At 38.4% G+C, this 14,971-nt stretch overlaps 1 protein-coding gene across 2 annotated transcripts in view; it reads right to left on the reverse strand.

Annotated features, from left to right (window-relative positions):
• The window catches only part of APP (amyloid beta precursor protein), a 274,061-nt gene that overhangs the window by 66,914 nt on the left and 192,176 nt on the right, over nucleotides 1-14,971 (reverse strand). For both annotated transcript variants that reach the window (XM_079921899.1, XM_079921898.1), the window contains exons 12-13: nucleotides 1,393-1,521; nucleotides 407-506 (exon numbers count right to left, since the gene is read on the reverse strand). In XM_079921899.1, coding sequence (XP_079778025.1) covers nucleotides 407-506; nucleotides 1,393-1,521 — 229 coding nt within the window. The remainder of the gene's footprint in view (nucleotides 1-406; nucleotides 507-1,392; nucleotides 1,522-14,971) is intronic.

Consider the following 14,971-nt stretch of genomic DNA (forward strand, 5'->3'; position numbering starts at 1 on the left):
CACTCATAAGATTATGATAATAAAGAATTAAGAGATGAAGGGTTGTTTCTATTAAACTGTAAAGTACCAAAGCATCATAAGGTGATATTTATAAGATTGACTAAATTAGAAAACTGTTGACAAGTATAATCCAACAACAAGTGGCTCATTATCACACAAATAGACCAAAGTCAAATTACATCCCCCTCGGCTTTTGTCAGTATGCAGTTAAGACCTGATGCAATTGCTAAGATGAGAGCAACTTTCACTCCCCAATAGCTTCACTGTACAAGGGAATCTGCTCTTTTTCCTTCCACATATTAAAACACTGATGATTCCTGATGCAGATGAACTCAGTTCCCTGATTTTCTCCTACAGGAGGAAAATATGTTTATATGCACAGAACTAGAAAAAACAGCTCACTCACCAACTTCATCCTGAATTTCCTCAGCCACAGCAGGAACATTGTAGAGCAGGGAGAGAGACTGGTTCATGCGCTCGTAAATCACGCGGAGGTGTGTCATAACCTGCAGCAAAGGATGATAGCTCCAGGTAAACCATCTCTGGAGTAAGGAGGAGTTATTTTCCTTACCAAGCACCGCAGACAGATACAAGCTTCCCAAATAAAACTGACAAAATGCTGCTGGAACTTTGAACATGAAAGGGCATCTTTATTTTTCTTATTCCCTCATTTTTTGTTCTCTAACTTTGGAGCTGCTTTAAACTTTCCATTATATTATATGCTTGTAACCATAAGATATAAAGCCAATTGAAAAGACCATTTCTGCCCAATTCTGATTCCTAATATTGAGATTCCTAAATAAGCTCTGATGCTCCATATATATATATGTCTTTGCAAAGTTTCCAATAGATGGGATCATACGGATATTTCACATGAAACATAGATATTTCATGATAGATATTTCAAAAAATTTTTCTGTTTAAGGAAATGTAAAATTTTAGATTTCCAGAGGTAGATCCCAGTTGTCAAGTTTTGAAAATGGCAGAGTATAAAACTTATCACTACCAAGCTTCATTTAGTCTCACATTATCTCCAAGCATTACAGTAGAAATGGAGTTTATGATTGTCTTCTATAATTTAGTTGAACCAAATTTTAGCGGTTTTGGTTTATACAATTTTGTTTTCATTTTAGTCATCAGAGTTTGATGGTTCCTTAAGAATCAGTAGCAGTAGACACTCAAGATTTTTATATTCTTTGTTATTTTCATAACTCAGAAAGTGCCAAACCACATGTTGCCCTAGGACAAGCCTTTAGAATTTACCAGGTATTAAAGAACTCTTGCTATACAGGTCCAACACCCATGGCTATTCTGGGAATACCTAAAGATCCAACTCAAAGGGCAAGAACACTGAATTGTCCAAGTTGCATGATTACCACATTCTGTGCTTACCTGAGACCGGATCTGGGCAGCTTTCTTTGGATCCACCATGCGAACATGTTCAAAATGCTTTAAGGTATGCTGTCTATCTTTCTGTTCGGCACGGACATACTTCTTTAGCATGTTGAACACATGACGAGGCTGTAGGGGGAAAAAAAAGTTCAGGTTTGTCCAAAATATTGCTTCTTCCAATGGCTTTGGGTCAGAGGTCCCGCTAGTTCATTCCATGATGTGAAAGCACTGTGAGTCACGTTTTTGCAATTCTCCATTCCCTTCTTACTAGGTAATTCTTATTTGATTGGTCACTTTTCATTTCTGTAACAGCATTTAGCATTTGACACATATCATGATGGCTATCCTTGTTAACATTTTCTTTTAAAATAGTGTCTTCTGCTATTGAAGGACAGTTGACTTTGGATCTGTCAGATTTAAGTTAGGTACTTTCCATTTTCCCACCCAAATATACAGGGGCATATGAGACTACAATTCTATCTGCACAGTCTTAATGGTTGTCTCAGCAGTAACTGTTGCACAAATAATCCCACCATCAGTAGCATGTAATAATCAAAATGAGAAAAATAATAGATAACCATTACTAACTTGCAGGCCAAGAAATAGCTGATAAGTTCTAAGAGACATCATATTTTTCTGGGAGAAAGGCCAATGTATTATTTTACTTTGGAGTTTAATTAAATCCTTTCCACGTCATCAGATTCTAATTCTTTCAGCAACAATTAAGTTATTTCTTAAGTGCTTCTATTTTTTTTCTAATTGATTCCATTTCATTTTTATTCCAGTCTTACTTGAAAGCATTCATCCTCATAAAAAAAGGGACAAGGTCTGCTTTCTCTATCTTTAACAATTCTCTTGCTACATGCATTCTACTATGATTTTTTAAAATGATTTCCAAAGATACATGTTTCTTCTTCATTAAAACAAACAAAGAAAAATTACCTATGCAAGTTCATATCAGAAATAGAATTTTGGCCATTTGGGTCTATCTAGTTATTATTAACCTGTCAGTCATGGGCACCTTGAAAGCCAGTTGGAAGGTACAGAATTTATTCAGAGATGGTGTATGTGTTTTCCAATACCTTATGGACTGTGCCTCCCCTTCTCCTGTTGCTTAGCTTAGGGCCACCTCCCTGACATGCCAGGTGGAGGTGGTACCCTTTCTCTGTGCTCCCATGAAATGCTATGCAAACCCTCATTATTGCATTTCTGACTGCTCTCTTCAACTGTGAGATTCTTAAGGGCTAGATTTTGTCTTTCTTTATCAGGAATCACAAAATATACAGTGCCTGACTCAGAAAGGGTGCTCTGTACTATACCTTCCATAGGCCACATTCCTATACTTAAGAAAAACAAAGAAATACTATGAAAAGAAAGTAAACCTGAGTTCATCTGCCTTATTTATTTCTTTTACCCTTTTATCCTAATATGCTTCTCCATAATCTTCAAAAAAGGCAGATATCACAGCTTGAAACAGTTTTGGGCAACACATCATTACAGTTTTCACTGGTACTCTGAAATCTGGTTGACCCTACAAATCAGGGAATGGCTCTTTAAATCTGAAAAGTAGTAAAAGAGATAAAAACCGACAAACTTCTTCGATAATATACGTGTTTAAAAGACAATAGGTTTTAAATATATATATTTAAAAAAGGTGAGTTTGGGGTCAGAAATCAAAGGCCGAGTGTTGTTGAATGCAATGGATATTTTATACGCAGGACTGTGCAATCAGGATATTATATACATGCTTGTTCCTTATTCAACACCAAGTCCTAAAGAAGTCCCTCTAGTTCTACTGCAATTATGCTTCCAAAATTGGAGACTGCAACTAATTGCATTCATCAAAGGTGTCCCAGCCGACTGGCTGAATGTGCTTTTTCAGGTGCTCTATTTCATTTCTTTCCTCTTGAAAAGGCTTTGTTGTTTTAAAGAAAATGGATTTTTTTTTCTTTAAGAGCTCAAATAAGAAAAAAAATACTTCAATTGAACATAAAGATTGTTTTTCATCATAACTTTCTTTTCTTCTTTTTCTTTTTTTTTTTTGTAGTCAGTCACCTATAAATGTTTCTACAAGGCATGTTGTCCTCAGAGGACTGTCATCTCCAAGCATGGGCACTAGGATATAACTGCTCCAAACTGGCCTTGGCATTGCTGCTCTAAGCTGAATTCTGCCAACTGACACTTGGGTCTCCCCCCACTGCTTTTTTCCACTATCATCACAAACAGTATCGATTCCCACTTGCTATTATTAATGTTAACATTAATTTTAAAATAAACACGAGTCACAAAATATCTAAGCTTCATCTGTACCATTCAGATAATGATCTTTCATACGGTGTATGTGGGAGTTAAAAATGTTGTTAGTTACTCACACAACGCTGCATCCACAGCTGCTACTCAGTACACGCTGATTTCTTCTACTCAGTCCCTACCTCCATCCCCTCCCCCTTTCCCTTTCTTCTAAGCAATAACAGTTCAGCACTTATTCACTGCTTATATGAATAAGATTGTGTTTCAAGTGCTTTATTCATAGTAACTCATTAAATCTTCCTATCAACCCTGTGACAGAGGTGCAGCTGCTTGCCCCACTACACTGATGAAGCAAACAAGGCACAAAGGAGGTTTAGGACTACGAAGCTGGTTCCATTTAGTTACAGAGCTAGTCAGGGGTACAGCAAGAACAGGTAGCCCAACATTGGCTCCGAGCCCGTTCTCCTGATCACTATGTGACCCTGCCTTTCAAGGAAACTCTAAAATGGACCACACCAAAGACATGTTCCACAAAGTAACCTATAGAACTGGAAACTGAAAGAAATCGCTGAATAGTTAGAAATGAGAGCCTGTTCTAGGAGTCCTTGCCTGGATTTCTAGCTTTTATAAGCTCAGATAATATTATTTTGGGACACGCTAATATCCGCTCTTTTAATTGTGCTGAAAATCATCCAGATTTGTTCAATCTTGGAAATACTGTCCTTGGTTTTTGGCATTCCGCTGTGCTTTAGCTAATGCCTCGGATGTAGGGAGGAGAAATAGCAAGATAGGAAGGTCCTCTTTCAATCTGTTTAGGATTACTGGAAAAAGATTATAGGTATTAATAAAAAGTTAGGCTTTTGTGACATTCATGGATTCTAGTTCTAAATCCATCCTTATCTTCTACTAAGATGGATAATTAAATGGTGAATGTGTTCGAATGCTGAAAATTGCTTATCTCCTTTAATACCGACATTTCTTTATATGTTTCAGAAGTATATTCAGAAATATATTCCTAACTTTCCCCCCCAAATCCCTAGAGCTTGACAATGAAACAGTAGCACACCGGGCTCTCGTGATGGCCCAGGCCTCTCTCTGCTGGGGAACAAGGCTCCTGTGAGGATAATAAGCCCTAAGAGCCCAGTGTAAGCCATGACCTCATCACTGTTTATGTGAGTTCAGATACACACTGCGCGTGCATCTACCAGCCTTTTCTTCCCACTGCCTACACCTCAGGACACCAGAATTCAGGAAGACACTCAGAAAGACACTCTGACGTCCCTCATTAAATGAATTACAAGGTTCTGTTTGGTTGACTTATTCACGTAAACATATTTCTAATGATCATGCTTAGAAATGAAAAATAAAAGAAATCAGATTAGTTTTTATGTTGGAGTAGACAGACAAATCATGTCAAATGAAATGGCAGACGATACCTCATAAACGCTATTTTAGTTAAGAAAGAAAAATAGATAACATTCCTTTGTACTTCTGTATATTCATTTGCTTTAGTTAAAAAAAAAAAAGAGTTCTGCCTTCGGTATGTGATTCATGAGTGTTTCATTCAAATACAGAAATAACTGCCTTTACAATTTTTAGGCAGAACGCAGAATTTCCAAGGCTTAAAACTATTTCTAGAGCTATTTCACATATCACAGAATAACAGGGAACCTCCATTGTTTCGGGAATTTTATTTCATTATGTTAGGACAAAGATGAATTTCTTAAAATTTTAATTAAAAACTCAGAACATTCATATAGAAATGATAGGAAAAAATACCTGGTATCTATAGAAATATATTCTCTTAAAGTAACTGCTATTCTACTGTCATGATCCTTACATTTAAGACAGGATTATTCAGGCGATTAGAAAAACAAGCTTAAGAATTCAGTGGCTCATTGTAAGGATATTGGCAGTAAGCAGAGATTAGGAAACATTTTAACCTCTATGCGTATAATTTCAACCTTTCTCAAGTCTTTAACATCTTCTGTAACTAGTAATAACATTTTTTTCTGCCAAATTCCCCTCATTCCACAATATTCTAAGCATTAATACTGAAATCTGGTTATATTGCCATTGAATGGCTAATCTTATTATTAAAAATTATAGCAAAGAACAGAGATAATAAAAGGAAAAGATCTGCCCCAGGGGGACTAATTATATCCAATCCTTTTTTTATTGTCATTATTGTTTCTGAGTGTTTAGCCCATAATTACAAAGTATCTATTTGCATCAGATGTAGCACTTTTCAGTACACATTAAATTCACTTCACAATCACACTGCATTAAAAAAAAATCATTTCAAAAAGAAATTTCGTAAAGGATTAAGAGTAGGCCCTACTAAAATAGATTATACTGAACCTGAAAATAGAAGATTTACATTTTGGAACATTAACCATTTCCCTCTCTTGGAACAAGAGTGTAACATATCACTAGCTCCTGGCTCAGTTCCTGGCATAATTTGGTTGTCAAAAAAATGTTAATTAAATTAATGAATAACCTAGAGCTAAATATAACTTGCACAAGTAGTTCCAGGGGCAAAATATATCCTTCACGGCATCTGAGTTGAAAATAACCATCTCTCAACCAAGAAGAGATGCATTCCCAATTTTTTGGTACATACTGATCTATCCACCCAGTCTGTTGGGGTCCTTTAGGGAGCTGTTTTAATGGGGAACTCTTCCCAGAAAATATTTCATAGGCTCTACAGAATGTTCAAACCCCAGTGTCCACAAGATTCATATCCTTAATTTCAAAAGATGTTATAGTTTGTCTTCTTGTGGCTTGGGTTTTGATGTCAGGCTGATGCATGGAATTTTGAAAGAAATTTCACAGCCTTTCCCTCTAAAAGGTAACTTTAAGAAATTAATGTTCCCACTTCTCAGATGTATTGCCTTTTTCACTTGGTTCTTTTATGCAATTTCATAAACTTGGTGTCCATGGACTTTGGATCAATCAGACACATTTGACTGACTCAATGCCAATCACGTCTGAGTGGGTAGCTTTCTATTCCACAGTTCACTTGGAACTGTGGTACATTAAGACACAATTGTTCAGCTCCACTCTGCCTCTCTGCAGCGTTACGCTTGATGTAGAAATCTGGCATCTTATCATAACAGACACTTGTGCCTGAAACCATCTCCTGATGGGAGGGAATGATCTGTCAAGAGCCTTTAAAAGCCCTAAGCATAATCTTGTCAAGAAGGAAGTAAATGAGTCACTTTATGGGGAAGCACCCTAAGCTTTCTAGTTCACAAGGGACGTATTCAGAAAACCCTCTCCTGAAACATTAAATTGAACCCTAGTTGTTTCCAATCCTGTGACTGGGGAAGTTAATCACCTACCAAGAAAATGCAATTCTCTCCTGTTTTCATAAGTAGGTTCAGGGCCATTATTTTCACAGTTCTACATCTTGGATTTTGAGATATCTTGAGCACATAGATGTACAATGTACAAAATCTCTGTGTGCAGGTTTAAAAAACTCCCTTAAGAGAGTTTAACCTCTTTCCGCTTGAGATGGTCTCTTGGATGAGTTTATTTTGCCACGGTAGACCTTCCTCGGCATTTCACATGCACTCTCACGGTTGCAAGAAAAATCTGAAAAAAAAAACCCATTTGGGGAAGCTTCCACGGGAACCTTTGATCACAAAGGTTTAAAACTAGGAGTTGAGCTAAAGTCCACTGCATATTCCTTTCTTCAGAAGAGCACATAAGTGATTTTTGTAATAGTTTAACATGACTGTAAGAAGGCAAATGACAATTCTATGTCAGGTTGAACACAGAAGTGTTGAAGAAGCAACAGAGGAAATGGGAGTAGATTCTCATGCCCCGCTCCATTCAGTGTTCCTCCAGTTTTGGTAATATGGAGGCATTAGATATATCCCTTTCCAGCATATCCAGATTACTATTTGGCTCTGTAACACAGCACAACAGTACACAGGCAAAGCCATCTCCCATCCCATCCCTCCTCCACAAGGAGGCAGACGACTTCCTAATAGGAACAAGGCACCAAAGCCCCTATAGTCTGTCCTAACAGTCGTTCTCTTCTCAGGGAGGAAGATATCTTTCTACTTCACAGTCTCATCTCAACCTTCGATTAATCCTTTTGTTTTTCTAATTATGGCTAACAAAAAGCTAGACAATGCTAATTACAAAAAAGTAGAATGATTAACCCCAATTTGCAAATAGAGAAGAAAGAATCCTTCTAATTAAGTCACTTGTTCCAAGTTATAAGATGGCAAACTTGGTAATTAAAAATAGGTGTTTATACTGTACTATAAAATATGGAAAATAAGGGTGGTTTTAATCCTGTCACTCACAAATTAGGGACCTCTGGACAGTTTGTCAAATCTGGTAGGTTTTAGTTTGTTTCTGGGATATTTTGCTAGTTCTCAGCAATAATTTATTTTGGTTACCGTGACATAAGAAATACATGTTTCGGGCTCCCCTGGTGGCGCAGTGGTTGAGAGTCCGCCTGCCGATGCAGGGGACACGGGTTCGTGCCCCGGTCCGGGAAGATCCCACATGCCGCGGAGTGGCTGGGCCCGTGAGCCATGGCCGCTGAGCCTGCGCGTCCGGAGCCTGTGCTCCACAACAGGAGAAACTACAACAGTGAGAGGCCCGTGTACCAGAAAAAAAAAAAGAAATACATGTTTGGTCTCTGAACCCCAGTTCCTGACACAGAGCTCCTAAAACAGTTATAAAATTTGGTGGCAGGAGCATGTTTTGTCATAGTATTTGGTCTTAGTCCTTGGTTCCAGACACAAGAGCTTATTAGACCCTTAGAGAGATAAGAGTATCTTTTTGTATGCTAACGAGGTGACGCTTGGAGGATGGGAACTGGTTGCTAGAGGAACCAATATTTGGTCTTAGTCCTTGGTCCAGACACAAGAGAACCAACCAAATGATTAGAGGGTTGGAGCTTTCAGCCCCGTTTTCTGATCTCCAGGGAAGGGAGAGGGGCTGGAGACTGAGTTTAATCACCAATAGCCAATGATTTAATCATTCATGGCTACTTAATGGAACCTCCCCAAGAAAATCCCTAAGCAATGGAATTCAGAGAGCTTCCCAGCTGGAGAACACATTGGGATGCCAGGAGGGTACCATGCCTGGAGAGGGCATGCAAGCTGCACACCCCTTCCCCCATACTGTGCCCTACAGTCTTTTCCATCTAACTCTTCCTGAGTTCTATCCTTTACAATACATTGCTAACAGTAAATAAGGTACTTATTCTGTGAGTTGTTCTAGTGAATTATCAAACCTGAGGAGCAGGTCATGGGGACCGTTGATTTACAGCTGGTGCATCAGAAATACAAGGTGAAAATCTAGGATTTTGCGACTGGCTTCTGAAGTGAGGGAGGGGGCAGCCTTGTGGGACTGAACCCTTAACCCGTGGCGATCTATGCTAACTACAGGTAGTTAGTGTCAGAATTATTTTATGGGAGGGAAAACCCCACACATATTTGGTGTCAAAGTACTAAGAGCAGAGGGACCGGTTCTTTCTTCAGTTACACAGACCCCAGCTATACATCAATGAAGACAGCATACAAAACTGAAATTTAGGATCTGGCCCAAACCCCATGATTTATGCTTTTGGACCAGCTTAGCATCCATTGGATACAGAGCTTGGATCTGCTGACCTGCGAGCAAAGAAGCGCCAGAAAGTGTTTGGACTTGTATGTCTTCAACTCTCGTTTAGTCACGCAGTGAAACATGCTGAAGCCCTCAGTGATGAACAGGATTATTAACGCAACCCAGATGGCAAAGCCCGCAGAGTTGAGGAAGAAATCGTAAACAAAAGATGTTTTAAGATACCACAGACCTTCAGAAAGATTTGTCAAATGGTCTGATCATCTGACAAATGCCAACCATGCCATACTCTTGACTTCTTAAGAGAGAATTACAGTATGCTTCAATTTTGTATATTCATACTTAGATTTCGGCATTTTTGCTTCACAAATCCCCCAAGTGGCTACACCATGTTCTAAGATATGCACATTTATATTTCTTTCAATTTCACTCTCTTCTCATACTCTACCTAACCACAGTGCCTTGACCTCCTAGAAACAATAAAAGGAAACCTATGTGTAATTTTGTGTGCACACACACACGTTTCTAGGGAGAAGATCCCTTGTTGCTATCTGTTCTGTAGGGCAGATATCTGTAACGCCAGACAGTTAAGTAACCACTGGATTATTAAATAATGTGCTATGCATTTGTCTAAAACAACTAAATATTTATGTTTTCATAATGGGCTTTCATTTTCAAGAATGAATGAAAATAGGTATTGACATATAAATATGTATGTGCAACCTTTGCTAGAACGAAATATGACATCCCAGTGCTGTACGTTTGACAGCATCGGATGAAGAGCTATTTCGACTTTGAAGACAGTGACTAAGTGGGGCTCTGCTATGGAGGGAATCTGGGTGAGGAATAGGGTCTCAGAGGCACAGGACAGCTTTCAAGTGGATGCCTTGCCTACATACATCTTAATTTTCTATTTAACTTAATTCAATTAAAAACAGAAAACACTAGTGTCTCTCATTACACACTTCCTGCTGGTCTTTAGTAAGATCTGTCTATTCAGCTAGGTAAAGATTCAAAGCAAGGTAAGAGGTAATACTGAGAGGCTTTTCCGGAATAGCATGCAAACCACACAGCACAGTTTATAGGACTTTGTTTAATAAATGAGAATTCTCCCATTTGTCTTTCCACCCACCATTTGATATGGGGTCTGTCCTTAAAAGCTCTCAAGTTAACAAGTCCCCTTGTGCTCACCAAATTTTACAAACCTCAACTAAAAATAAATGAATGATGAATGAATGAATAATAAATATATAAGGTACAGGATAATTATATTCCTCAAAGATGATTTTCAAGCCAGTAATCTTTTAAGTACATTCTGATCAGCTTTACAAAATTTTGATTATATTCAAAACTTGGGGACTTCCCTGGTGGCGCAGTCGTTAAGAATACGCCTGCCAATGCAGGGGACACGGCTTCAAGACCTTGTCTGGGACGATCCCACATGCCGCGGAGCAACTAAGCCCATGTGCCACAACTATTGAGCCTGCGTGTCACAACTACTGGAGCCCATGTGCCTAGAGCCCGTGCTCTGCAACAAGAGAAGCCACTGCATTGAGGAGCCTGCGCACCGCAACGAAGAGTAGCCCCCACTCACTGCAACTAGAGAAAGCCCACGCGCAGCAATGAAGACCCAAGGCAGCCAACAATAAATAAATTTAAAAAAACAACAAAAAACTTGAGGGTAGGATGTTTGAAACTTCTTAGTGCTCATCTCCCTCAGTGCCTTCACATATTAAGATGTCAGCAAATAACTTCTAATTTATTTACCATCCATTATATTGAGGTGTAGATGCGGTATATTTACCTTGGAGATATATATTATCTGCATATATTCTATCAACGCTTCCTATTTCTTTTGCGACCAGAAGTGATTAGCAGAAAATGAAGAACTGCAGGGAGAAGGGCAGTTAGAAATTATATAAAAACAAAAGCAGTCAAGTTTAGCACCTCAGTTTCTGTTTACGTTATAAAACATATAGTTACACCAACATTCATATTGGCTAAAGACTGATTTAGTTGGTACCTCCTCGTGCTGTCACTAGTTTGCCTGCCACGGCATACCAACTAATTGCTGCCTTTTATTTTCTCCAACGATTGCTACTTTTTATTGAACACGTATTGCCCTGCTGCTAAAATACACCTAACAGCAGTGAGCAAAACCTCAATTTAGGGAAAAAACCGTGCTCCTTCATAGTAAATCTCACAAATCATTCTACTAAAGAATTGTATGAAGACATTTTCAGGAATCTCAAGAAAATTTAACATTTGGCTGAAGTAATCTAATATACTGTTGGTGGGAGTGTAAACTGGTAGAGCCATTATGGAAAGCAGCATGGAGATTCCTCAAAAAATTAAAAATAGAACTACCATACAATCTAGCAATTCCATTCCTTGGTATTTACCCAAAGAGAATGAAGACACTAATTCAGAAAGATGTATGCACCCCAATGTTCATAGTAGGTTTATTTACAATAGCCAAGATATAAAAGCAACCTAAGTGCCAACTGCCAGATGAATGTGTAAAGAAGATGTAGTATAGGGCTTCTCTGGTGGCGCAGTGGTTGGGAGTCTGCCTGCCGATGCAGGGGACACGTATTTGTGCCCCAGTTCGGGAGGATCCCACATGCTGCGGAGCGGCTGGGCCCGTGAGCCATGGCCGCTGAGCCTGCATGTCCGGAGCCTGTGCTCCGCAATGGGAGAGGCCACAGCAGTGAGAGGCCCTCGTACCACAAAAAAAAAAAAAAAAAAAAAAAAAAAAAAAGTGTGGTATATACACTTGCAACAGCATGGATGAATCTGGAGAGTATTATAATTAGTGAAATAAATCAGACAAAGACAAATACTATGTTTTCACGTATATGGGGAATCCAAAAAATAAAACAAATGAACAAATATAAAGAAACAAAAACAGACTCACAGATACAGAGAACAAACTGATGGTCACCAGCAGGAGAAGAGGGGAATAATGGGTGAAATTGGTGAAGGGGATTAAGAGGTAGAAACCTCTAGTTGTAAAACAAACACGTCCCAGGGATGTAATGTACAGCATGGGGAATACAGTCAATAATATTATATAATAACTCTGTATGGTATGCAATCTATAAAAATATATAATCACTATGTTTTACACCTGAACCTAATATAATATTGTAAGTCAACTATGCTTCAATTAGAAAAAAAAGAAAAGAAATGAGAAAGGAAAGAGTGCAGGTGCTAAAGGAACTGCCTCCCAATTTTTTTGCTCAATTAAATGTTGAGAGTCTGAGTGTGAAGCATCAGATACAAACATGAAATTAATTTTAGTACGGAAAAGATGGCTGCAATGCACTATTTAGTATCCAAATTTAGTATAAGATATCTCCTGAGACACTGGATAAAAACCACAACAACACTACTGGCACACAGACACACAGACATACATGAAAATGTTTCTTAATTCTTTCTTCTACATAGAAAATTCTTAAAAGTTGTTGAAGTCAGGGTAGTAATTAGGATGTTGTCTAATGGAGATTTAGACTGAGTATCTGTAAAGACACCAAAAATCCCAGAATTACATAGAAAGCTTTGGCTTTTTGTCTCTTATCTTTAAAACATTTCAGTTCCTTACTCCAGCTCCTAAATTTTTCCAGACCTAAGCCTACAATGGAAAGTTTATTTTAAACAGAAATTCCTATGCAGCCTTTGGTTTATCTATATGGGATCCCACTTAAGTATAGTTTCTCTTCAGATTACAGAGAATGTTGAACAGTCAGGCAATAGCATAATCTTTTCTCCATCTATGAAGTAGACCCTGCCAGTTACAGGAGGGAAGGCTCAGATAGTATTTATCTCATTATTTCATGAGTTGCATCAATTTGAGCTCTGTGAAAGTAAGAAGCCAAAGTCCTGTGTTCTGTGATGATAATTTAGTTTAAAGCAGTACTTATGTTTAGTAGCTTAAAGGCCTCCAAGGGTGATAGAAGTTTATCCATGTGCGATGCCTCTTTGGAGACGACTTTAACTTTTCTGGAAAAAAAAGTGTAACTCCTTTATTTTTCCAAGGAAACTTTTAGAGAAGTGAAAATTTTGAAGAGCTGGTCCTTAGAAGAGTTACTAGCCCTCTACAGATTAAGAGTTTATCCTAGTGCAAAGACACAACTGCATTCTAATTTTTTTATTCCTGGGGGTTGAGAGAGGGGGGAAGAGGATGGACGGACATGGAGAGACTGTTTTAACAACTGTAATATGTGAAGTATATATGTATATAAAAATTCTAAATATGATTCAAACAATGCACTTCTAGGTTGGCCATTCAGTGTATCAGCCAGTAGGACTGTAATTCATCAAAAAGGAAATTTGGAACATAAAGCACACACAGACACGGGGACTCACAAATGAAATTCGTGGTAGACCAAGGAATTCCAGCTGCACAAAAACATCATCACGTCATACTTCCAAGCTTGGGTTTAAAAAAAAAATGAAAGCATGGATTAAACCTAAGCTTCAAAGAGACTGTATAAACAATCCGCGTTGCTCCAGATTCCTGTTTGTGAAGTTGGGGACTATTTGGCAAAAGCGGTCAGGGTTAAGGGGATAGTTATTCTGACGTGATTATCAGCTACAGAATCTACAGAAAAAACACCTGACTAATTCATTTTCTTATATTCAGCTAACATTGAGTAAATATTTTGTATTTCCCAGGCACTGTGTAAGTATGAGGGAGGTTTCAGAAATACTTATTTACGGCTCCAATACAAGACATGACCTTTCTCAGAGAGTTACTGGCAAGCTTCTGATTTATGTCTTTCAACAGCAATATATAAAAGCCCTCAAGAAGGGATTTAGAATTTTCTCGCATTTTCCAAAGTGTGGAGCTAAGTGCCATGTCAAGCTATACATTAAAATTCAAATAAAACCCACAAAGACAATAACTTAACAAAAATGGCAGGTAATCCCAAGATTGCATGCCTGTACCTACCCAGTCCCAGTTTTTATTAGATGGGAGAGTTTTATGCATTTCTAGGTAAGAATTCAACGTGAATCCTTGGATCAATCAACAAATATCTGATTTTTTGACAGTTAAATAGTTCTTAATCCAATTTAAAATTTTTATTTCAAATAAACATGTTGTCTAATTCTACAAGGCGTGATCACCTGACTCTGGGCAAGCATGATTATGACCAAATCTGAAATTATCCCCTTTGATAACACAAGAAGCTTTGGCAAACATTATTCTTGTCACTGTCTTTCCTGTGATGGCTGATGGGACTGAACTGAAAGATATGAAATATGCATTTGTTGAAGACTCCATTCAGTCCTCATCTTACTTTTAGCTCTATCAATGACCATTTAGCAAAGATCTTACTTCAGAAATAGGACTTTTAGCTGGAACGCTTCACTAAATGTCAGCTGTTCAGATTCTGGTCTCAACACCCACCGCCCTGCCTTGCTCTGGCAAATGATGCTGATGGCCCCGCACCCCAAAATAAAGTCCTGTAAAAAAAGACAGTAACCAAGGAACTCATTCTCCAGATACATAAACATAATTTTACTGAACAGTGCCAGGACAGATGTTTTTCTGAAGAGAAAATGAAAATGCTAATGTGAATATTCTTTTTCAAAAGGTTTCTGTTCCGAGAGGAAGCCTGGTCTGGTAGAAGGCCCTGCGGTGGTCACCTGTGACTCACAGCTCCACCCTGTCCATTACTAGTGGTGTCACCCTGAACTAGCCACTCAATCTCAGTGACATCACTGGTAAAAC

Source organism: Stenella coeruleoalba, assembly GCF_951394435.1.
Source record: "Stenella coeruleoalba genome assembly, chromosome: 5".
Lineage (NCBI taxonomy): Eukaryota > Metazoa > Chordata > Mammalia > Artiodactyla > Delphinidae > Stenella > Stenella coeruleoalba.